The sequence below is a fragment of the Artibeus jamaicensis genome, unplaced genomic scaffold (assembly GCF_021234435.1).
Source record: "Artibeus jamaicensis isolate MK-2021 breed Jamaican fruit bat unplaced genomic scaffold, CSHL_Jam_final contig_387, whole genome shotgun sequence".
NCBI lineage: Eukaryota > Metazoa > Chordata > Mammalia > Chiroptera > Phyllostomidae > Artibeus > Artibeus jamaicensis.
The window spans coordinates 11,946,413-11,972,478 of NW_026521812.1; the positions used below are offsets into that span (position 1 = coordinate 11,946,413).

The 26,066-nt window shown below is 33.1% G+C and overlaps 1 protein-coding gene across 1 annotated transcript in view; it reads left to right on the forward strand.

Moving 5' to 3' along the window:
* Window positions 1-26,066, forward strand: part of LOC119045002 (triadin-like) — a 158,638-nt gene that overhangs the window by 68,499 nt on the left and 64,073 nt on the right. The window contains exons 8-12 of the mRNA XM_053664795.1: window positions 638-670; window positions 789-815; window positions 3,006-3,032; window positions 10,678-10,725; window positions 16,051-16,098. Of these exons, the coding sequence (XP_053520770.1) occupies window positions 638-670; window positions 789-815; window positions 3,006-3,032; window positions 10,678-10,725; window positions 16,051-16,098 (183 nt within the window). The remainder of the gene's footprint in view (window positions 1-637; window positions 671-788; window positions 816-3,005; window positions 3,033-10,677; window positions 10,726-16,050; window positions 16,099-26,066) is intronic.

Below are 26,066 nucleotides of genomic sequence, written 5' to 3' on the forward strand. Positions count from 1 at the left end.
TTGACAAAAGTGAGTTCTTACAAAGGAACAATAGCTGGAAAGGACTTGATAAGGAATATTTGTCCTATAAGCAAGGGAATGTGTTTTGCTCCCTCTGAAAACTCCTAGTCTATTTTACTCTCTTAAATCTTTTTCAGTAAAGCCTTTGTCTTAGCAAAATAATTATTGCTTCAATATAAGAAAGATCACCCTAGAAGAAGTCTATATGAAATCTGTCCATTTACATCTGAAAATCATTTCAGAACAGCTACAATAAGTATCCTTTGTGCTTACTTTTACCCCAAATTTATTTTATGTTGATATAAAAACAAATTTACATTTTCTATGCTTTATAAACTATTTTATTTTTCTGGTTAAATATCCATGAGAAAAATTAATTGCTCTAATATTCAGAATATTTTCATGCTGTTCTGTGAGGAAACTCTGGAAGAAAATACAGGGAAGGGCAGAAACTGTACTTGAACAATTAAAATTAAAAAAATACATTGAAAGACTTGTTCTAAATATACATTATTAGTCTTTCTATAGCATTTATTATTACGTGCTGCAGTCTTGAATTAGCACACACATTTCTTTGTGTTAAAACAATTAAGTTGTGACACAGAACTGTAATAATAATACTAATAATATGTTTCAGAACAGGAAAAGAAAGAAAAAGATGCAGTACCAGGTAACTGCTTTTAAATTTTTAAGCTCTATTTTCTTAATTTCAAGTTATTTATTTGCAATTGAATAATGAATCGGAATCAAATAGCATGATGACCTATTTTCTTTTCTTGTCGATACAGCAAAATCACCAAAGAAGGAACATTCAGGTGAGTCAGACCAGTGTTGCTGGTTCTTTCTTCCTGAGACCCAGTGTTTACTATTGCTGCAACCTCCCACAAGGCAGAAGGGCCATGACAGGAAAGGGTAGGACATTCTTCTCTCTCATAGTCCTTTGTCCAAGTTCTTCACATAGAGTTAACACCAAGGAAGCTTTGAAAAATGAAAGACAAATAATATTCTACACTCTTGTTACTCTGTGAATTCTGTAAGCCAGCAGCATCAGAACCACCTGAAAGCTTGTAAACAAAACAGAATCTCTGGTCCCACTCCAGACCTACTGAATCAGAATCTGCACCCTCCTGAGAACCACACTCGTTCCCCGAGGTTCATCTATACAGTGATTGAAAGACACTGTTGTACAGCCTAATGCAAAAAAAAATACAAACAAAAATACAAATGAAACAAGACCAAAACACTTTCTGTGAATGCATCTGTTACTGGTTTGCTTTTAAAATAGGAAAGATTCAATTCCAGCAAATATTCTTTCCCTATTTCAAGTGTTACTTAATAACATTTCTTAAGTACTCTGGGGAATTGTAATGAGAATAGGTTTTTCCTTCAACATATTTATAGTCTAATGGTGAAAAAGTTGAATTCAGAATCAGACAAGCAGAAAAGCAAACATAAAAACAAAAAGTAAAAATGCAGTTAGTATAGATACAAAATAGTTTTCTAAGAGGTTTCTAGCATTTAACTTGCCTTATAATTTGTTTCAAATGAAAATAAATGCAATTTTAAAAAATTTTTCATTGATCTCATTTCATTATTTTATTATTGTATTTAATGTTGTTTATTTACAGCTGTGCCTTTTTCCTCGTTGCTTGCCTCTACCCTGTCCCCTTAACCTGTTGATTTTGCCTGGCAAACTTCTACTCAGAAAATTTCACTGATTTTTCTAGTGTCTATGTGGAGATGGTCAGTGCTTAATATAATTTCTATTAGTCACTCCTGCTATTTTAATGTACTTAAATGAAAATAGCATTTACTCAATATTATATAAATAATCATGCAAATATAGCTCAATTATACTTTACCCCTGACAAGGTAAGGTTCTTGCCACAGACAAGGACTACCATAGGTGTGAAGTGATATTTCTTCTTATTATTATTCAAAGTTTGTAAATCTTCCTCAGAAAATCCAAATTCTGTTGGGTAACTCTCCAACTAATTCTCATAATATCATTTTTTTTTCATAAAAACACTGATATCCTGTAGTAATCACATTATCTTTTCTTTAACTTTAAATAACCAGAATTTGGGGGGTAAGAATTAATTTTTATATCTTTATCTCCAGAGCACTTACTATAAAGTCAGGCATATAGTGGGCACTTGGTAGTGGTTGACTAAATGGAAAGAGAAATATCAAATAGGATAAACATATTTATTTAAAAATTTTAAATATGAATGACTTTCAACTAATGTACAATATGAAACAGTCATAAATTTCATAATTTCACATTAACACTGATATTACCATTTAAGAAGGAATATTTTTTGTTTATCTCACAGAAAACAGTGTCTGTTCAGGGGTAACATTCCTATATGTGAGCCATAACACATATTCTCACTTATGCACACATGTAGAAAGCTCCAATAAAGTTTACAACATAGAAACACAGAGAAGCAACAGCAGGACTATGGGTGGAATCAGTTTCAAGAGTTGTAATAGCTAAATATTATTGTCTAGTATTGAACCTGACAAAATACAATCATTTAAATTCCTTAAAATCATAACCTGCCCATTCTAGGGTTTCATGATGATGTAGCAGCTTAGCAATAACTAGCTTTATTTTAAAAATTGGAACCATTGGATAATTTATCAATTCATTTTATTCTTTTCATACCATCTTGTAGGCTTTAAGGAAAAAAAGAATTGACTTGTATGTAAAAACTATTGATTCTTAGGTATTTTAGAATGGAAAACAAAATGAATGTGTTGTGAATAAGCATTCTGCATTGGAAAAATGTATATGAATATCAGAAAATATCTATGGCTTATGGCATATAGTTAAAGTATATCAAAGGAAATGGCACAGTGTTTAATTTTCTCTTCTACAGACCTATTTTTAACAGTTTCCAAGGTTATAACACAGTCTTTAAAAAATGGAAATAACCTTAAAACTGTTAGAGAGACCAGTGGATGTGTATTTAGACTTTATTATTTCTTGTCCTTAACAGCACCAAGTGAAAAACAAGTAAAAGCAAGTATGTTAAATGAAATTTCAAAAACACAAAAAGTGTTTTTCAGCAGCTTACTCACTTAAGTTTTCTGTTGTAGATGTTGCTAATGCTAATTTTTAAAGCTGACTTACCAAATATTTCTTGCCATGATTATTTAACTTGTTGAAATAATATGCATAATTATTTAACCTTGTATTTTCTGTGAGTTCATCCTTATTAAAATTTATATATAGACTTTTTATTTGTAAATGTTAATTTTTCCAGATCACAATCCCTTTTAGAGCTGTTTGTGTCTTTGTTTCCCATTCTGTGTAGTGTTAAGTGACTCTTCAGTCTCTTTAAACTCATTAGATTTAATTTTCCTAATGATTAATCACTTGATCAAACCAGTAGGCAACATAGTTTGTTTACCAGTCAAGTCATTTTGTCTTTAATACAATGAAACTCCCTCCAATTTTATTAATACTACTGTTGTGATGTCACAGTTTTCATGTCAAGGCATGTATTATCAGATTATGAATATTGACTGACAATTGTAATGCACAATGGCATTCATTTCCATAGTAGTTTGGACAATATGCTTAGGGAGAAATGCTGATGATTTTGTCAGTATTTCTTGTTTCTATAAAGTACCTAATAGGTGGCCTTAATACAAATTATTTTGGCATAATTGCATATATTTAATTTTAGAAAAAATATATAGTACTTTTAGCTTCTGTGTGACCTTCCTTGCAAGTCCCCCCAGCTGCAATATATGAGAGTAATCATGACTGAGACATGATGTGATCTGCTTGGGGAGGAGAAGTGGCCATTTTCGCAGAGGAAGAAGGCCGTGCGCAGTGGCCAGTTTGTCAGGAGAAATAGACATTGAGCCCCCTCCTCCAGGGCCTTTTATTGAGTTGTAATACACAGGAATACAGGGCGGCAAGGATCAAACAGTAGATAACATTTCAAAGAAATCCGAGGGCTTAGTTTGAGTCAGAGTCTGTCAGGAACAGAGTTTTAGGGTTTCCCCGCTCAAACCCTTAACATATGAGTGAAAACACTCTTAGCAGAGCAGATTTCACAGATTTATCAGGAAGTGTTTGTAATGCCAGATTTTTCCCCAGGACAGGCTCTAGCAAGGCAAGGAGCCGCACCCTTCCCCATCAGGTATTCAGGCTTTAGGGGGTTAGAGTCAGGAAGCACTTCTCCCAGAGAACCTGGGGACTCAGGCTATGTCAAAGCAGGGGGTGGGGGGGGTGAGAGTCCATTGCTCTTTGTTGCAGCCCCCCGAGTCCTTCCATGAAGGCCTCCCAAGTGATGGAGTCTGGCTTAGGTTGCTCCCCACTGTGAGGGCTCTTACCGGTCATTGACTTTCGACCAAGCTTTGGGGGCAGGGAGAGGAAACTGAGGCAGCCTTTGCTACCAGAGACAAGCTTTGTCTCCTATGGCTTGAATTCCAAAGGTGGTCGGTCCCTCACCCTTAGTCACAAGAGGTCGAGATACAATTCCTAGAACCAGGCAGAGTGGTCTTTAACACTTCTGTAAACTTTGCATACAAGATTTATAGTTAAACCTCAATTGTATGCATAATGTAATATTTTTCTTAGTTAGAGCTCCTTAAATATTGAAAATGGTACTACAACAAATGGTACATAAAACAAATAGTACACAAAACAAGTCCATTTTTATTTACTGCTCTTTTTTTGAGACAGAGTATATGATTAGTGAATATATCTGAGAAAATCAGAAATACAATGTGAGTAACTTATTGAAAATATCTTTTACAAATTATAGATCAGAATGTTCACACAGACATAGCAAACTTTGAAAGAGAGGTTTATCATGAACTCAATATTCTTACATTGTATGAAAAATTTTACTTAATATAGATATGATTAGAACCTTGCGTTATAAAACTTAAGATGCTAAAACTCAGGTAGAAATACATAATCAAGAAAATATATAAAATAAAACTGATAATTTCAGAGCACTAGTAGAGAACTTTAAATTGAAAATTGTCCTGAATGAACATTTTCTTTATAAAAATATAACATGTAGATAAAAAATATTCACTTGTGATTTTTTAAAAAGTTGTAAATTCTACTATCTATGAAACACACTAGCATATTAAATCTAGAGGAGATCAGCGCATTTTCCAGGAAACAAGGCTGCCCAAGTGTCTTAGACCCAATAGAAAAGTTCCAACAGAATTCATATTCAACTTCTTATACAGCGGTGAAAAGTAGACTTGGCATATGGGCATTACTCCTCAACACAAAAATTAATTAGATAATTCATAAATTGTTTAAATTCTCTATTAACAATGTAACTAGCCATTTCCCCTGCTGAAAAATGTTGGGGTTTTTTTGGTCTTAAAGCCATACAACAATTTTTTTTACATAGCTGCTTATACAATGGGCTGTTTGTAAAGTTAATGACTAAAATGAAAATTGCATATTATTATAAATACTCTTAAAACTCCTTAAATAACCCATGTAATAAGGTATACAGAGTTTTGCATATATAGCTTTAACATTCAGGATATTAATTTACATGATTTTCAATTATGAGAGCAAATGAAATAAAGAGATTTATAGTTTAATGAACATAAATTATATATGTGATGAGATTTGATAATATTAAATGTAAAAAAATGGTTGAGATTAACTGGGTTAGAGAAAGTCCATGGAAAAAGTGAAAGGTAATTTGTCATTACCACTCACTTAAATGGAATATCTAGCATGTGGATTGAGTTTGAGGTGTAACATTGTTTACTATAGAGCCTGAGAAAACCCAAATCACTGTAGGAAAAATACTGGAAGACACAGATAAGCTTGGGAGCTGTATCAATTCAGGGTCAGGGTCCTCATGATACCATAAAAAAAGAAGAAGCATTTTTAATTCAATGATGTAACACTAAGGAGGGCTACATAATGCCTCCACATACAAAGTTACATGTTGGGGATTATGTGGTTGGAGGAAGAGCCCCTGGATCAAGCAAGGATGCCAAACCTACAATTTCTGCAAATCAACAAAGAGTCCTTTAGCATTGCACTTACAAAATTGCCTATACACACCCACTTCTCGTTGCAGTGTCTGGCACCTACTTCCGCCCACGCTGGATAGTGACATGGGAGCTGACAACATCATTAATTATTTCCAAGTCTGCAGAGAACCAAACAAGTACATTTTTAGAGTCCAGCACATTTCAGATCTTCCACACTCCTCTTGGTGAATCTTTAAGAGGGTGCGTAGTAGACAATGCTTAATGAATATATTGGCCCACACCCATTTCTTCAAATACTACTTCAAGACTAGCTGGGTACTAGACTTAATAGGGGGTTAAATGTTGTACACCTGTGAATAATACATTGTATGTCAACTGTAATTAAAGAATAAATGTATAAAAGAAGAAGAAAAATAACTGGGAAATACTGACACACATCACTTCATTCCATAATCAAGGACCATGGGGCTCTGGTATGGATTCCACATTCGTGGTCAACCAGCCAGTGGTCAGTCTGAATTCTGAATGAAAAAGTAACCAAGGTAGAGGTCAGGACCAAAATATAGTAATTTTTAATTGTGGGTCTAAATGCACACGAAATGGCAACAGCCAGGCGTCTTCCATCCCTTGAGTCTAGCACTGCACTAGACTGTGGTCTGCTCAGCCACCAAGCCTATGTCATCACCTCAGCTACATTTCTATACCTACATGTGTGATCGAATGTCTGTCACTTGATCTACGTGTCAGGATCATCTGGAAGGAGTCAGCGTACAGCCTTTTAAAATAAAGTCTCTTTAAATTTATTCATTTATATAATAATAGAAGAATATTTGGGGATAATTTATATTTGTTAGAAAAGTAAAACGGGTATTTGGACTCAAATACTTTGTCATGAAAATTGCTGGAGGAAAAAAGTCTATGGGCCTGAACCAGGAGACCTGATACCAAATGGGGTGTTCATGACCATGTACCTCAGTTCCTTAGGGCAGTCTTGCTTTACTAATTTTATTCCCTAATAATTATTAATAGCACCTCCTTTTACTTGTTTTGTTTGAATAATAAATTATATAATTACTACCCAAATCACAGGTGATGCTGACAAAATGAACTCGAAATGATACAGAGACAGTGTCAGGTTGATGGTGGCGGGGCAAGATATGCTTCTGGTTTAATCCTTCTGTACAAACCCAAAGGTGACATCCTAGGTGACAGCTCCAGACTGGGAAATACCATGGTTCAGGGTTCAAGAATGTTCATTAACACAGTTCAAAGAGACCCAAGCTACATCAATGAGTACTAGCAAGAGTAGAATCTGAATTCAGTTTAAATGTGAGAAAGGAGCAGGAGAGGATTTTAGATGAGATATCAGGAATACATTTTAGTAGCAGGAAAATGTCATAATGAATACATTAAAACAGCTCTGTAAAGTATGAGTACTGAGAATAAGACTATGTGCTCCAAGTCTTAGTAATAAAACTATCTCCTGGTACTGTGTTTTAAAAAAGTAGAATGGTATCAATGCAGATTGAAACAAGTTTTCTAATTTGACAGAAAAAAGGGGATCTAGAACAGGTCCCACTTGAACAAAAACATGATATACGAATGAACAACCATTTCAGACAACTAGAGAATGGATATATTATTTTCAAATGTTGCTAATGTAGATAGTATTCATTACCAAAAAGACATGTATCTGTATTTCATATAGCTTTAAAATATCAATTTTATGTGATCTAGACATAAATGGTAAAGAAAAAGCAATGTATTAATTCAAAAGAAAGTATAAGAAGATATATATATATACACACATATACATGTATACACACATACACATATATATTTGAAGTGTTAGAGGACTTAAACTATATATATGCAAAGTCAAGCCACAAATTACAAAGATGATACATTTTGTTAAATTAAGATAAAGAAATTTAATCCATAGATACCATAAACAGAGATAAAATTCAAGCTACAAACTTGTAGCACATATTTGTAGCATATTTAAGTAAGAGATTAATAGCAAACAGATAATTTAAAAATTAAAAAACTTGATAGGACAGGCCCTGGCTGGCATAGCTCAGTGGATTGAGTGTGGGCCTGCAAACCACAGGATCGCGGTTCGATTCCCAGTCAGGGCACATACCTGTGTTGCAGGCCAGTTCCTGGCAGAAGACTCACGAGAGGCCACCACACATTGATGCTTCTCTCCCTCTCTCCTTCCCTTCCCCTCTAAAGATAAATAAATAAAATCTTAAAAAAAACTTGATAGGACAATAGGCAGAAAAATGGGTAGAAGATAGAAGTAAGGATAATAAGAACACGAATAGGCTATAAACATTTCAGAAGGTGTTCAACTGCTTAGTAATAAAGGAATTTTATTTAAAACCACAATACAATACTATTTTACACATAGCACATTGACCAAATATGAGCAAAAATTGATTATTCTGGTAGTGGTGATGATAGAAAGCAATAGAAACTCTTACATACATTGTTGGTGTGAATATAAAGTTTTTAGGGCAAAATGTGGCATTTATCCAAATGAAATTTAGATATGTGTCTTAAGAAATAAGACACGAACATATGCTATCATCTAGCCATTTGAGTTCTAAGAAGGTGATTTTGCACTGTAGTAAGAATGTTAAGAATGGTCATGCCAATATCGGTTATAATAGCACAAAACTGGACATGATCAAGTATCTGTTGGAAAAAGAATGAATATATCATTTGTAGAATATGTAACATTGAGCTACTTACTATACAGAAGTTAAATAAATCAACTACAGACACTCACATCAACGTGACCTCTGTAAGAAGTCACACGGTGTAACTGAGCATACAATGATTTGAGTAAGGCAGCAGCAAACCTGAAAACTGTGCAAGGGCACTCCACTGGCGGTGCTGGGTTTTCACCCAGAAAAGAGGAAGTGGAGCAAACGGAGGACTGAATTGGCTGTAACATAAATTGCCTTATTTAGGGACATTTTGTTTATTTGGCTGTTGTGTTAGTTGCTCTTGAGCTTCATTTTCTCAGAGTTGAGAAAAATCTAGTTGACTCTGGCTTTGGTTTGTTTACATAGGCTACCAAAGGCACCAGTGCTACTCTAGTCAAACTGCCTCCTCATTTAACTATTTTATCACCGCATCTCAAGACAATGTTTTGAAAGAAGCCAATCACAAAAATTAAACAACAATATACTTCAATTTGCATACATTTATTTCACCTAAAATGTAATTTAATCTCTGTGAAATAGTCTTATCTTCATTCAAAGATAAATATATGTAATTTAAAAACTATAGAAAAATAAGAAAATAATACAAATTTAAAATCATGGTGATTGAAATGAAAGGAGAGGCATGCAGTGATAGTTGAACAAGTAAGAAGTTTCAAAGAGTGATAATATTGTATTTCTTAAGCCTATAAAGGGTTTCAAAGATGGGCATTTTTAAATTCCCATTCATTGGAACGTGCATCCATGTATATTCCTTAACATCTTTTATTTGCATATATTCCACAATTTAAAAACTTTCAAAAAGTAGAGGATGAGAAGATAAAAGGGGTGATGTTGAGTGCAGGAGCTCCCCTGGGGGCTGTGATGGACGGCAGAGATGAGCTAGTTGGCATGGGGGGCTGGGACATAGAAGTGAAGGTTATGGTTGCCTGACATTGTGAAGTGCAACACGTGTTCCTGAGTGGATGTGAAAGTACTTGTAACATGGAAAACTGATGAAGTGGCAGGTGGACAGAACATTTGGAAGAACGAAGGCCCTGGGGCGGCAAAAGGAGATGGGGTGAGGGCAGAAATGGAAGGCTTTCTATTAAACAGGAGCAGAGACGGATATTCTTTTGGGACTGGGAAGAAGACAAATGGTGCCAGTGTGTGCTGGAGAGGTGGTGAGAAGATGAAGCAGTCCAATCTGCTGGTGTCTTTTCAGTGAATTTCCCAACAGCAACTTGTCTCTATGTTACAGGATGTTGGAAGTTTGAGGAGGGAAGAGAAGGCTGATAAAATTTTACCAACTCATTCTTATTTTTCTTATTTTCCTATGGATGAGAAAAACCTTCAATTTTATTAAGCCTTGACCTGAGGTTCAAAAGTTTGTAGCAGGACCAGCATTTCAGATCATGTATAAAACACAGCTCCCCTACCTTCCACATTAGCTATTCAGAGAATCTCCAAGAAGGCATTCTGGCCTTCTTAATTCTATTTTTTCTCCTACAAAGCAATATTTGAATAGAATTTTGTGTTATATTATGGTTAACCTCTTATAGTATAAAGCTAATTGATTGAAATCAAATACTGCTTGATATCCCCACAAAGACTAAGCAAAGTAGGCCTTGCAAGTCTTCTTTCCAATAACTCATATCATTTTAAATTTGTGTATTTAAATTAGTGTATTTTGTGGAATTAGCTACCTTCTTTTATGCTCACTACTTACATAAGCTAAAATTTTAATACTTCTTTGTTGTTTCTTGGAAGAAAGTTTCTGTATTACTATATAAAACAAAGTTCATTAGTTTATGAAAATACAAGCATGCTATAGTTTGGTTTTCTCGGCTGCTGGCTTTGCTCTTATCTGCTGGACAGTTTAACCTTGTCTCACTTACAATACTATAAGATATCTACCTGGCATCTATAATATTTATTTCTCACTCTTTAATATCTGAATTTGCAGAAATTGATCGAACCAAAGAAGAGGTTGGTGCTGCCTCAACTAAAAAAGGTAAATGCAACTTAAAGAAAAGGGTGTCATGACTCAAACTTATTTCTGCAAAGATTTCTAACGATCTATTCTTCAGTGCTCATAGAAGAGCTCTATTTATTGATTTTTCTATTCATTGATATGACAACAAACTCACTGTGCACAAAATTTATAGTGTCTATATTAACAAGGCTTTGTCTTCAGTGTTCTAACACCGATAGTTTTATTCCTTTAGGGCCATAAACTAAAACTGGCAATTTCAGTTGAATTGCAAGTTAGTTTTTGAAAAATTGAAGAAATGCAGCTGTTCAAGCTCAGTGGGATCCCAGTCACCTGGAGGGCATTCAACTGAAATATACAACCTTAGGTGGCTGGAGCTCAAACAAATGAATGAGACTTTGACAAGTAGAACTTACATGAACAATGTTCATTTGTGCAAGAATAACATCAAATTGAAAAATGTATTTTTTGGAATACTCACTTGGAAACATTTTTTTAAGAAACATATTAGGAAGTTTGAGTTAGCAAAGGACAATGGGGGGATTGACTGTAGGAGTAGGGGGATGTGATAGGGTAGAGCAATGGGGAGAAGGCAGGACCACTGTAACTGAACGACAATGAAAAAGGAACATATAGGAAGTTTGAAATTTAAGTTTTCAAAACTGTTTCTCTTGTTGAATCAGAAGTAACTAATTATGTGAATATTGAAGACAGTTTATATGTTTAAGAACATTAATTACATTAAAAATAATCAGCAGGATCAAAAGTTTTACATATTCCCAATTAAGAATAAACTACAACAATTCTGAAATTTTTTACTCTATTTTACAAATAGACAGAAATCAAATGAGGAATGTATCCAATGTCTTTGGAAGTATATAAAGAGACAATTTAATTAATTCATTCTCAGTATACACTCACATGCGCACATACATAAACCTATAAACCATTTCAATGACAAGGTGGTGGTCATCAAATCATTGGGTTTCTCAACTAGACAGTTATTAATAATTTTCAAAAGAGAACTTTCAGAGGAGTGGCACAAGTTAAAGCTAAAGAATGACAAACTGATTGAGGGAAGAAGTAACAGATACAAGGAAGTTGCTGGGAATAAAAGCAGAAATAGAAGAGCAGCTTGGTGTTCCTGTTTAATCTATATCCATCTCTTTCTTAATTTCAGAGCTAAGTGTTTGTCCTTCTTTTCGAGATCTGCTGTTCGTTTCATTTGTTTCTTCCTTAATCATCATCCGTGCTGTTTTGTGGCATCACCTTCCTTGTTATTGGCTTTGTTCCTCATTTTGGAAACATTATCATCAGCTTCAAAATTACTTTTTCTACATCCCTATTGCTCTATAATTTTCTTTCCTCCACAGGTCAGTCAGTCATCTAAATGCTGAAGAGCCATCGTCCTTTCTCACTTTCCATGAAGATGAGGTTTCTATCCCACCTCCATCATCCATGCTCTTGCTAATGCTGATGACATTATCATCATTAAACCAGTGAAACCATTCTAGTCTCCACATTACTAGATTTGTCCCCTCTCTCAGACTCTCTACATCTGGTTTGCCATGACAACATAGTCTCCTGGTTGTCCTCATATTCTCTGACATTTCTTTCTTACTTCTTTGTATGTTTTTTCACCTTGCTGCATCTTAATTATTGATGTTCCCAGAATCCATTATGAATGCTCTGAATTTCTCATTCTATAATCTCTCTTTGTGTGATATGTCACCCTCTGGGTTGAAGCTCTGTCCTTTTACCTCAAAGATTTCCAATTCTGTGTTGTCATTTCAGAAGTTCATGAAATGTTTCTTTCCAGCAAATTTCAGCTGCTTTGTTTTCTTCCTATTAGTTGAGATCCCTGAAGGAGCGCAATACATGTCTACTTTTTTGTTTTTTAAGTAAACCCCTCCAAATGTAGAGAAAAGAAAATCTCTTCCCTTAGCACCACAGGAGGCTGCAGCAACCTTGTGGTTTTGAAAGAAAAATTGATTAAGGTCTTTTGATTCAAAGCAGTTGGCAAATCCACTTGGATGAGCTATTTATTGCTAACATTTATTGTCCATAGAATTGGGATTGATGAATTTTACATCAGAACAAGAAATAAAAGGATCACTATTTTATGCAAAATGTCTTTTTCTGTGTGTAAATATTTGGCATTTTCAGTGACCTTTTCTGAGTAACAGAGAGCAGCACTGGGGAAGACTAGTCTCTTCTACATGACATGCGTGCAAGGAGTTATGCACAAATAATTAAAAACAAACCTTAGTGTTTATGTGTAAGTCACATTCCAGTGATTTTTCTGAAAGGCATTTACTCTTTAGAGGATTTAAATAAAAATGCATATTTTCTACACAATATTAATAATGTTTTATCAATAGAAAAATTATGAATAAAACTATATGCCCAAGATCTATTATAATTGCAGATCTTCAGTGTTCTATTTTCATGTTGACTTGAGAGAGAGCATTAGTGGAGGAGACTAATGTACTGCACGTCTTAGTAACTCCTTACCAATCATATGTAATAAAATCTAGCTCTTTACTTTGTGATTCGAGTCCTTCTACAATTGGCCTAATCTTTATTTTTAGATTATTTCATATCTTTTCTGTGGGAATCTTCAAACCAATGTATGATGAATATATCGCATTGGAATTTGGGATTTAACTGAGCAATGTTTAGAGTGAAATTTATACCCTTTAAAAATATTCATTAGAAGAAAATGCCCTCTGTATGGCCTCTTTGGGAAAGTATCTGTTCAGGTTTTTGCCCATTTTTTAAATTGGGTTGTTTGTCTTCCTAGAATGGAGAACTTCCTAGTTCTTCCAAAGAACTCAGTTGTGTGAGTTCTTTGTATATTTTGGAGAGATCTCACCTATAAGTGGAACCTAGTCAACAAAACAAACAAGCAAGCAAAATTAACCAGACACACTGGTTATATTTTGCTTGCAAAATATATTTCAGACACACCAGAAGTAAAGAACAAACTGTCAGTAACCAGAGGAGAGGTGGGAGGGGATGATGGGGAGAAAATAGGGGAAGGGTCATCAAGGAACATGTATAAAATACACAAGGACAAAGCCAAGGGGGATAGAATCAAGGGTGGGAGGTGGGGAGGGGTAGAGTGGGGGGATTTGTGGGGAGAAAATGGAGACAACTGTACCTGGACAACAATTAAATAAATAAATAAATAATAAGAATCAGGAAAAAGGCTAAAATTCAAGTATTAAGAATCCAATAAATTCTTAAATGTATGGAGCATAAAATCAAAAGCAATTAGAAATTTTAAATGTAAGAGCAAAAACTAACTAAATGAAAATTGAATTGTACACAGAGAAAGCAACAAAATGTAAGATTCTTTATAAAAACTAATAAAATTGAGAGACCTTTATGAAAAATTATTAAGAAAAAAGAGAGAATTCACAAAACATCAATATCAGAAAATAAACAAAGATCCTACAGATAATAAAATATAAATGTTTTAATGAGTTTGAAAATTTAAATTTCATTGATATTTTGAATCCATAATTATAATTCATCACCAAAGAAAATTTTAGCCAGATGGCTTCAGTCACAATTTTTTTTCAAAACTTTAAGAAAAAAATGAACAATCTGCACCAAACCCTCCAAATATAAAAGATGAGAAACATTTACTCCTTTTAACCTTAATATCAAAACCTACCAGGAAGTGAAAAGAAAAGAAAATATACAGGCTAACTTCTCTTGTGAACCTGAAAGCATAGACCTGAGCAGATGAAGTCTGATAATATATATAATAGATAAAACACAAGCAAGATGGTTTTATTTCAGGAATGCAATTTCAAAAAATTAGTCAATATAATTAACCAGAAAAATAAGATAGCAGTAAATAAATGCAGCATAGTAGATGCATTTGATATAATTCATCACTAGAGCAGTAAAGATCTTCCTTTAGCAAATATCATGGTCAGTGGAAAAAAGTGGATAAATTTTCTCCTGAGAACGAGAACAAAACAAGATGTATGCTATCACCACCTATTACACAGTGTACTGGATATTGCAGCTGTGGATTAAGGTGAGAAGAAGTCATAGGTACAAGAATAGAAAAGTAAGAATAAAACTCATTACTCACAGATGAAATTATCACTTGAAAAATTCAAAAGAATGTACAGATGAACTCTCATAACTAATGAGTGAATTTAACAAGTTTTCTGTAAAAAAGCACTGCAGTTCTCTCTCTCTGGTTCTTCACATTAACTTTTTGTAACAAACTATAAACATCATCCCTGAAAGTAGGGTCTTCACTTTAACTTTTTGGGAAGATCATGGCCACTTACCCTGTGGACATATTTTAATGCTCTGATTGTATCTTTGGAATAGGTTTCTTAGGACTACTATTTAATATGTTCTCTATATCCTGCATTTGATTAAACTGCGAGTTAAATCTTTGGCTTACCATGATTTTAGTTGTTTTGTCAAGAATATTTCAGAGGTTATAGTGAATCCATCACAGATCATGTCATTAGGAAGCGCAGAAAGTCTGGATGTCCTGTTATGAATGAATGATTCTAAGTTTTATCAATGGCTTAGATTGGTGACAGCCCCATTCAAAGTTGCATTTTTCACTCTGGCAACTCTGTATTGGGGTACTTGGCTGTAATTACAATATTCAGTTCCCCACTTATCTTTTATCTAAAAGTTCTTAGTAGCCTCTGAAGATCTTTGCTTAGATAAATTTCAATGGGTTGCACATTCTGTGTGAATTATTCTTACTATTTTGATGTGTAAATAGGTAAACCGTGGATATTCCACTGAGGCAAATAAATATCAGAGAAATTGTAATTCAGAGGAAGCAGCACCTAAATGATAATCTTGTTTCTCTTTTGATTACTTGTGATTTGGGATGACTTTCTTTAATTAAATACATCTCAGGTGGACTACACTGTCCTTTCAGTTGCTGAAGCTATATTAAGCTTGAATGTAAAAGAGCATCTAGTTGGCATTTTAAAGACACTAAATAACTCCAGCAATAACTCTTGCAACCTGTGGTGCAAGTCGATTAATCATTATCTTGTCAAGTAGAATTCTTTGTAGAACATATTTATGAAAGTACAATATAGAGGAGTGAAGAAGAAAACAGTTGTGAAAAACTAGTCAGAAAAAAGGCAAGCGATTTTTTCTCTAATTCTATAAGACTACATTTCAAATGAGTTTCCATTGGATTAGTGAGAAATAAGAAATGTTCAAACGCTTTGACATAGCTTATTTAAACAAAAATATTGGTGTTGAATAGGTTAAAATGCTTTTTTGAGCAGAAGCAGCAGGTCTATGAGGAACTTTTATTTAATCCTTATCTCTGCTTTGCAGCTGCACCTGGAAAGAAGGAAGAGAAAACAACCAAGACAGTGGAGCAAGGTAAAAAAAAATGAAGCAGTTTGACATTATCTTCTTTAGAAAGACAACAGCATGAGGAGAACGGCACTGGACTCAGACAGGCGGAAGACAATTACCTTTAAATCTATTGCTCTCTGTCACTGGCCTTGCATGTTTTCTGTGCCAGGAGAAGGTGAGGCAGCAATCTGGGTTTTGTTCCTTTGTATAACTAAACTTTGGAGATAAGTTTAGAACAGGAAAACTCCACAGTCTGCCTAATGACATCACAAAAAATGAGAAGATTGTTGGGAATAAGGGAATGATCCAGGGCAACTGGTAGATAGTTTTAAGTTTGAATTGTGGTTTTAGCAACATCTGACCAAAAATATTTAAAAAAATAAACATGAGCCAATTCCATTTTCTCCCAAGAGGCATGAAATTTTAAGTTTATATGTCATAATGCCACAAATAATACATTTTTCTTTTTATTTATACAGCTATGTAACATACATATCACTCCAGAATATGTTTGAGAAAAAAATGCTACAGCGCAGTAGAGTTAAAACATTTAAAATGATGATAGGTCTTCTTTTAGAGGTCACAGTACGAATAATTTTAATTGTTGCCCCCCATTTTTGGCATTTTATATATTATATCATAATATTTATTATTTAATATAATAAAATGAGATCTAGCAATCATTTTTATCAAGAAAAATGTCAAAATAATTTCTACTCTTAAATTTGAGATGCAATTACATTTCCAATATTAGAAATTTTGAAATATTCTTCAATTCCTTACATTATAGATAGGTAAACTAAGGTTAAAGATTCCATTAAGTTAAGGTTAAGGATTCAGTTAAGATAATTAGTAAAGAATTTATTTCTTTGGGCCTTTCTAAGTAAAAATAACATTGAAAAAGGTTTCAAATTCATTTTGATTCCTGGGGAATATCTGGAATTTTAGAGTTCAGTAAACTGTTTTTGTTGACTTCTTTTGAAGTGGATGTTTTCGTTTCTGAAATAGAAAGCGGAGGAATAGGAGCACTGGGTCCATGCTCTGAGCCTAGTAACTATCTGACTTGCTTACCTGACAAGATGTAGAACCAAAAAAAGAAAATGTGTGAAAGAATATGAAAAATTATAAACTCCTAGATAAACATATAGTATTTACTTAAGCATTTTCCTTATAAAGTCAGCTTTATTATAGTTGAGAGCAACTGTCAAATTACTTTGATTTCACTAAGCTTCATACTTTTCTCCTATGTAATATAAAGGCACTGATTACTCATTTTTATGGCTTTTATAGATTTCTTTGATAGCCACCACATATTAGATTGATTAGAATATTTAATGGCTACACTAATAATAGTACCTAAAAGGTAACTGAAGTAAGCACAAGCTGTTCATTTCCTCTTACCTTCATGTGAGTGTCAGTTTTATTCATTCTATAATGTTTCCTCAAGTTGACAGGAGATTGCAGGTGGCTTTTAGAGATATAAACTTACTGCTTTAGGTGATTTTGTAATTCATTTTTAATTAACAATACACTTTATCTTATGAAGACCTTAAGCTCTTGGCTTATGTAAAAAATCTTAGAGATGATTTCAATGGCTTTCTTATATTGATTTAATATACCATTTCAGTTTTAAATATTGTAAAGCAGTGGTCTCATAATTTTTAACTATAAAAGTCATAAAAATAGAGTATTTGAATAACTTGCATATTTTGTGATGGTATATCTATGACTAATAATTGATATGAAAATAAGTATTTTGTGATTTAATAAAGCAGAGAGTTCATGTGAGAATAAATCAATGGCATCTTGTAGATTTCATCATAATGCTTCAAATATTTATTCATAGGATAATGCTTTGAGGCTGTTATGTAACTTTTTAGTGTAGTTTTTAGTTATCATCCAAATTATACATAATCTCAAACTAGTTCATAATGCACTGAAGTACAATAAAATACTTTATAGTTATTTTTTATTGATTTAAGTTTTAACTAAGAACTTGTACAAGAGAGAAAACTTTATAATTTTCATAATTCTTTATGGATGTCAAATATCCTTCAGGATCTATGTAAAATTATGTATGCTGAACTTCTGGACTTTACACTATAATTTGAGAAACAGCAAATATTGATTAAACTATGTTCTGTAGGAAATTTGGGTAGTGAAAGATGAAATGAACTTTGTGTTAATGTAACTTTGCAAACTCAGGTTATATCATAGATAGGAATTTAGTTCATCTAATTACTGCAACAGTCCACACTTGTAATTCTATCTCTAAATAATGATGCATCATGTGTGTTTGCTATTCTTCTCATAAAGATCATAAATTTGCTAGAATACAGTTTTGAGCATTAAGAACCTCTTTATAAATTCCTTCATGTTAAGGTGCATGCACATGCACACACACACACACTCACACACATACACCATTAACTATTCTCCTGTTTAGAAAGCAGTTACTTAGAAGCCTCAGGAGAAACAAATATTTTCCACTATAAATGTTACTCTTTTTAGAGTGAGAACTGAGGACTGCTAAAGATAAAACATATGTTCTTGTGTGAGAATTCATCTTTATACATTTGTATATTATGTCTAGAAAAAGTATATCACCTTTCATTAAGCTCAGTTTATTCATTTGTTGATCATTTCTCATATATAGTGCATATTTGCCTCCTTGATATTCCTTTCCAGAATCAACCTGCCTTCCTAAATCCCACTCTCCTCTCTCTTTTTCAATACAACTTTTTCTGAGAAGAAAAGCTTTAATAACATTTGCTAGTTGCTAGTCAGGAAAGCAAAACAGTCACTCTCAGGAAGCATCCAGGGTCTTGCTACTTACCGAGGAAAGGGAGGAGGCCAGTCAGAATAATCAACTTTAAAGACCTGAGTGATAGATTGGAGTCCCAGAATCTCTTTGATTTTAATATGCTTTCCTTCAAAGTGGCTTAAGTTCAACAATGAAAAGGTGAAATAAATAGTAATAAGTTAAATTACTCTCAAATCATCTTTCCTTTCATTCATACCTGTGTATGACATCATTTAAGTTCTTCTTTGAAAGTCAGTTCTGAGAGCTTATAAATAGTGCTGCCATACACTAAGTGTCTAATGAATATTTATGGGGTAAATGAAAACATAGAGGAACTGCTGTAGAAAGAAATATTAGGTTTCCGGGCTTTAGCGAGCTGTGCCTCCATAAATACTGTGCAACTGAGAATATTTTAGTAAATCAAAATGTGATTTCCAATAGTGGAGGTTGCCAAATAGTTCAGAAACCAGATGATAAATGATTAAATCCTCCAAATACTCCCACTTGAAAGTAGAAATAGTAGAGAAAAATTAATACATATGCATTATTAATGAATTATACCATTAATGTTGTGGTATTTATAGATAATGCTCTTACATAAATAAAACTGTATGCGCAGTCATCTGGTTAAAGATGTTGAAAATATCAAATTTTAATAATTGTAATTATTATATTAAAACTATATTTTAAAACAAAGTAGAAGAGAAAAATAAAACCATTGTCAATGAGGACAATGTATGAGTCTAAAGACTGAAATGTTAAGCCTTATGCTTGCTTTTCCTACTTATACAATTAGGAAGCAGAACTAAACTATCTCTTATTCCTTCCAAATATCAAAATTGTCTATTCCACAGAGTTTTTAAGTAGCATATTTCTGAGAATATAGAAGCTATTCTTCTTTAAGGGAAGGCTGGTCTAGAAGGACTTTTATCTCTAAGAGGCTAGAGAAAAACACACTCCAGTTAAGTATAAACCTGACAAAAATATTTATGAAAAGATATTAAATAGAATAGAGTGCTTATTAACCCCCCAAATAATAGAGTGCTTATTTACCCTTTATCATTTTATAAAGGGTAAAATTTTAAAATGTGGTTCATAAATGTATTAATGCAGTTTATTTCCTATAATAAAAACAGCATTTTTGCCTTAAATTAAGAAGTGTTTCTAAATTCATAAATTTGCCAATTTGTGTTCACCTAAAGCATTTCTGTCTGTCTTTGCCTCTGATGCTATTTTGTAAACAATGAGACCCTACATAATTGTATTAGTGTTTTAAATTGTCATAGCAACAGGGGAAGCTCGAGTACTATTACATGATTTGTAATTTCATCCTCATCCACCTTTCAGATTCTTCTATTTTTTGTATCTGCACTGGTCTATGTAGAATCTGTGATGTGTACCTATTTCAGTTTTAGCTCAGATTTTGACATGAATGTTAATAATATCTGAGAGTAATGATTTCCATGAAAGGAACTTATTTATTTAAATGATGGATGTTTATATTTCATGATGTGTCAATATTGTCTTAAAAAGGAAAACGATTTTACAATTAAGATTAATGGAGTAAAACTGAGCACTTAGTTAACACAAGTTGTATTAAGTGATTTGTTTGACACGTGATTATAAAACGACCTGTTTGCACATGTGGACTAAGTCGTGCTGTTGACTCTCAATAAATGTTAAATGATAATAACAACTTACTATGGATTTCTGTGAATTCTAAATTTCTAAACAATAGTTTGTCCTTTGGTTGTTTAATATTTATTGAGCGCCCACAACAGACTAGGCGCTGGGGATTGGGCATGAAGAGCATGGAGCTGGCTCCAGAGAGAAGATGGTCTACATATGGAACCCATGCGACACACGTGAAAATGAGTATACGCTGCGTATTTACGTATTTTATATATTTTCAAGGGAACCTTTTACTATTCTCCACTGTCTCACCTGCTCATATAACACACTTCACTTCTTATTCTTATTTTATCTAATACGTTATTTATTTATTTGTTTGTTTAATAGTTATTTGATCTCATGAATGGGAAATTGCTTCCTAGTCTCTTCTTTCTCACCTTGTTTCTCCCTCCTCCCTTAATTCTTAATAGAGACAAGTCTAAATCCTGTGTCTCACAGCAGAGCAACATAGCCACAAAAAAGTTTGTACTTTTACATTGATCTACAGGTTTCCATAAAATTCTTGTTTCCATAAAAACATTTTGCCACTGTCTAGTATGACCTCTTTTTCCTTTTGTTACTTAGAGTCTCTGGGCATTTTACTGGGTGGGGGAAAGCCCCCTAAATCAGTAAGATCACCTCAGGAACCTCACCCTGCACTTCATACTGGGATCACCATTCCTACCACTAAATTTACCTTATCAACTTTCAGGACAGATGGGCAAAAGTAAGCTGCCTTGTATTTTCAGGACAGACAGCACACCAAGGACCAATGTGTCACTTGGTGTGAGAAAGAAAGCTACTTGGTCACATAAACCATACGGAACATCTATATTCTCATTAAGAATCTTGGCAAAGAAAACCCTGGTGAACAATTTTTAACTTGGAGTTAGCATTTGTATTTTTGGTTCTTGAAAAAAATAACTGATGAGAGCCAATGATGGTTAGAAATATTAACCTGTTTAAACAACAGTTTATAGAGCTTTTTCAAAATAAAACTTAGGGTTCAGTCTAGCCCTTCCAGGAATTTACTCTGTGACATTAGGTTAGTTCCTTGCCTTGTAAAGCCTCTTTTATAAGACAAGATTATTTGACTAAGCAATCCCCGGAGGACCTTTCAATGATAATGTTGCCTAATTCTCACTTGTAAGAAATGTATCCTATGCCTGTGACATTTCCACTTTGCCTCAAATGCTAGACTATAGACTTATTTTTCTGATTATAGGTATATTCTGTATAAAAGTACAATCAGGAAAGTAAGATTCAGATTCTAAAATGAAAATATTTTTAAATATTATATAAATCTACTTAATAAATTATGATACTTGTGGTATTTGTTTTACCTAAATTTTAAAATATGAGAACGTACAGAAAATAAGTAGCATAGACAGTAGATAGAAAATAGATGAGGGGGCAAGAATAGTATGGGAAATATAGAATCTAAAGAACTTGAGACACATGGTGATAAACTGAAGGGGGGTAATAGTGGGGGAGGGGTGTGCAGGGTGGAGGGGAATGAAGGGGGAAATAGAAAAACTGTAATGGCATAATCAATAAAAAATAAATTAAAAAAGATATATTAAAAATAAATAAAATAAAATAAAATATATACTCTAATTATACTTAAAATCCAAAAACCACACCTCTGGAGCCAAGTATACCATTGAATGTTCATTTAAATAACAAAGACTCTCTAAACATTAATTTAGTAATAAGAATCACTAATAATAGCACACAGGACAGAGAGCTTATGCTCAGGGCAGCCACAGAAAAGAAAATATAAAAAATAAAACAAGATATTGTCTTTGGAGACAGAAGGATGTGGATAACACAACCGTAGGTAACCAGAAGTTTTAATCTGGGCTATCTCCAAACAAAATGACAATGACTTTCTACATATTGTTACTCAATTAAGTATGGGTCATATTCTCTTATCAGCAAAATTTTAATTAATTTACACAATGATAGAAAAAAATGTTTACCTGTAGCCTTTAAAGACTACTCATCCCTGGAAATATATAAGTTTAATGACATAGGAGGCTGCTTCAGGTTCCTTGCCACCTTGGCTCCCTGATTCGCACCCATTTTGTTTATCCAGCAATCCAGCCACATGAGTTTCACACTCCATGGTTTACTCATGTAGTGTCTTATGTTAAATTTCTTTTCAATTTTCTTTGATGGCAAACTTTGTATTCAATTTTAGAATCCACCACAAGTGCCAGTGCTTTTGTAAGATCTTTTTTCATTGCATCAGTTAGAGTTTGTCAATCCTTCTGCTATGGTCCCGGAGCCCCTTGTATGTGTCTTTATCACACTATGTACATGCCTTCTAGCAAAGACTGGGCTTCATGCACCAACCTTGTTCTTCCAGCTCCAATCACAAAAGAAACACTGAAAAAATATTTATTGAATAGATCAAGTTTATCTTTTTAAAATATAGGAAGGATGGTGTCTAGTTTTTTAAAGGGCATTAGCATTTGTTTTACTCCAGTCAAAACTTTTTTGAGAGTATCAGACTTTCTTTTACATGTACTTTTCCATCAGAAAGTTTAATATACACTTAGAGGGATTTCTACAAAAGTTCACAGAAACCTAAAATATTAGCAATTTAAGTCAAACAATGTACAAAAAGTATACATCACAACCAAGTTGGTTCAACATTTGAAAATAAATTAATGTAATCTATCACATCAACAAGCTAAAGAAAAAACAAATAAAACTATGAAAACTATATCAACTGATACAGATGTCATTTGACAAAATCTAACACCCATTCACAATAAAATCTTTTAACAAACTAGGAATAGAGAGGAACTTTTTCTCCTTGATAAAAAAAAACTTCTACAAAAACCTATTATAGCTAACATCATACTTAATGAAGAGAAACTGAAGTTCCTCACTAAGGTAAGGAATAAGGGAAGGATGTCCCTTCTAACTACATTTGTCCACCATTGTACTGGAAGTACTAGTTAACAGAAGAAAATAAAATAAAATTACAGCAATTAGGGAGGAAGAAATGAAAGTGTCTTTGTTCACATATGATATCATTGTCTAAGTACAAAATCCCAAGGAACAAAGAAAAACTTGGAACTAATCGGTGATTATACCAAGGTTGTAAGATACCATGTTAGTATGGAAGTCAACTGTTGTCCTATATAGCAGCAATAAAAAATTGAAATGATCAAAATTAAAATCATAATACAATTATATCAGCACCAAAAAATATTTAGAAGAAAATATATAAATACAACAAAATATGTATATATTTACATGATGAAAGCTACAAAACTCTAGTGAAATAAATAAAATAAATAAATAATTGAAAGATATTCCATGTTCATGAATAGGCAGAATCAAAATTCTTAAGATGTCAATTATTCCCAGATTTATCTGTAGATTTTACGCAATCATAATAAAAATCTCAGTGGATATTGGCAAACTGTGGTTGTGGGTATCAATAAACCAATTGTAAGGTTTTATGGAGGAATAATAGCCCAGAATAGCCAAGACAATATTAAAGGAGAAAAACAAATAAAACAAATACTGCTGGACTTCAAGACTACAAAGCTACAGCAATTAAGACACTATAATATTGGTGAAAGAATAGGCAAATAGATTGATGAAACAAAACAGAGAGACCAGAAATAGATTTGCAAAAATATAGTCAACTTATCTGTGACAGAGGAGCAAAAGCAGTTAAATGGAGAAAGAGTAGACTTCTCAACAAGTGATACCACATCAAAAAATTAACTGAGAGTGGATCATGGACAAAAATTTAAGCATAAAGCTATAAAACTTCTTGAAGATAACACAAGAGAAAATCTAGGAGGCCTTGGGTTTGGCAATGACTTTTTAAATACAAACCAAAGTCATAATCCATGAATAAAAATTGATAAAATGGACTTTATTAACTTTAAAAGTGTTTCTCTGCAAAAGATACTGTCAAGAATATTTAAAGACAAGACTAAATGGCAGAAAATACATATATATCTGATAAAGGGCTATTATCCAAAATGCACAAGTAACTCTTAAAATGTGTGGGTTTTTTTTGCAAAACTCAAACTCTTCTTACCATACAATCCAACAATCATGCTTCTTGGCATTTACCCCACGAGTTGAAACTTTTTGCCCACTAATGTCCTGCACACAAAGTATATACCAGCTTCTCCATACTTTCTAAACACTTGTAATGAACAAATAGATTATTCATATAATAATGGATAAATAAACTCTAGTACATCTGTACAATAGAATTTTTATTCAGTGCTAAAAATGCACAAGCTGCCAGGCCACAAAAAACTTGGAGGAACCTTAAATTTTAAGTCAAAAAAGATAATTTGATAGCTCCACCTACATGGCATTCTAGAAAAGGCGAAACTATAGAGATAGCAAAAAGTTTTGTGTTTAACATAGGTTTGGGAACTGGGAGCGATAAATAGGTGGAGCACTCAGAATTTTTAGAGAAATGAAACTATTCTGTATTATGCTGTAATGGTAGATGTATGTCTTTTCACATTTGTCAAAAATCCATAGAATGTACAAAACTAGAAGTTAACCCTAATGTAAATTGTGCACTGTGGTTAATAATGATGCATCAATATTGGCTTATTGATTGTAATGAATGGCTAATGTTTACACTAAGGATTTGTAAACAAATATTTAGAAGAAAATATTTTAAAATTTAAAAAATATATGTGCCAAGTTCTTTAGCCCACAGAATAGGGAATGACTAAATTAGGACAAAGTTAAAGATGGCTCTTACCAAGTCACACTTAATTATAAAGTTAATGGACAATGTCCTGAGTAAAATTAAACCCTTATACCTTTTCAGAAACATCCAAATTTAATATTCAATGAAACACCAGTATATATTTTTTTCTCTCGTGTGAATTCCAAGCAGTATTCTAAACCATTTGGGCAATTTGAGGATATTTTTCTCTGTATTTATATATAAAACTTATATTTGGGTGGTTGAAGAAGATATAAAATGCCATAAAATACTTTTTCTAAAATGCCTCTAACTGTCAAAATTATATCCAAATAAACATGAACAATGACAAGTATTGGTAGGACATTTACATACTAATTATTAAGAATATATGCAATTCCTAAAAACCAAATCACATCAGGAAATATGGCATCACTTAAAAAAATGCAAGTTTTATATAGTAATTTCAATATTTTAAATGTGTGGTGCCATGTATATTAATAACCCTACTCTGGGAAATTACCAGGTATCATTAAACTTATGAATAAACCTTTCTATATGGTTTTTAAAAAATTATTCTTTCCATAAGGAGAAAAGTCCAAAAAGTTGATACTTTGATTTTATTTATCATGTCCATTAAAAATATCTCAAATTAGTAGGCATCTTATATCTACAAAAGAGGTAAGAAAGTCATTTTCTGACATATTTCCAAACACTTCAGTAGAGCTAGGTAGGTAAGGAAAGTTAAAATTTTTCAGTTTGGTTCTTTACACAGCCAGGAATCTGAACTGCCTGATGAGCTTGTTAGGA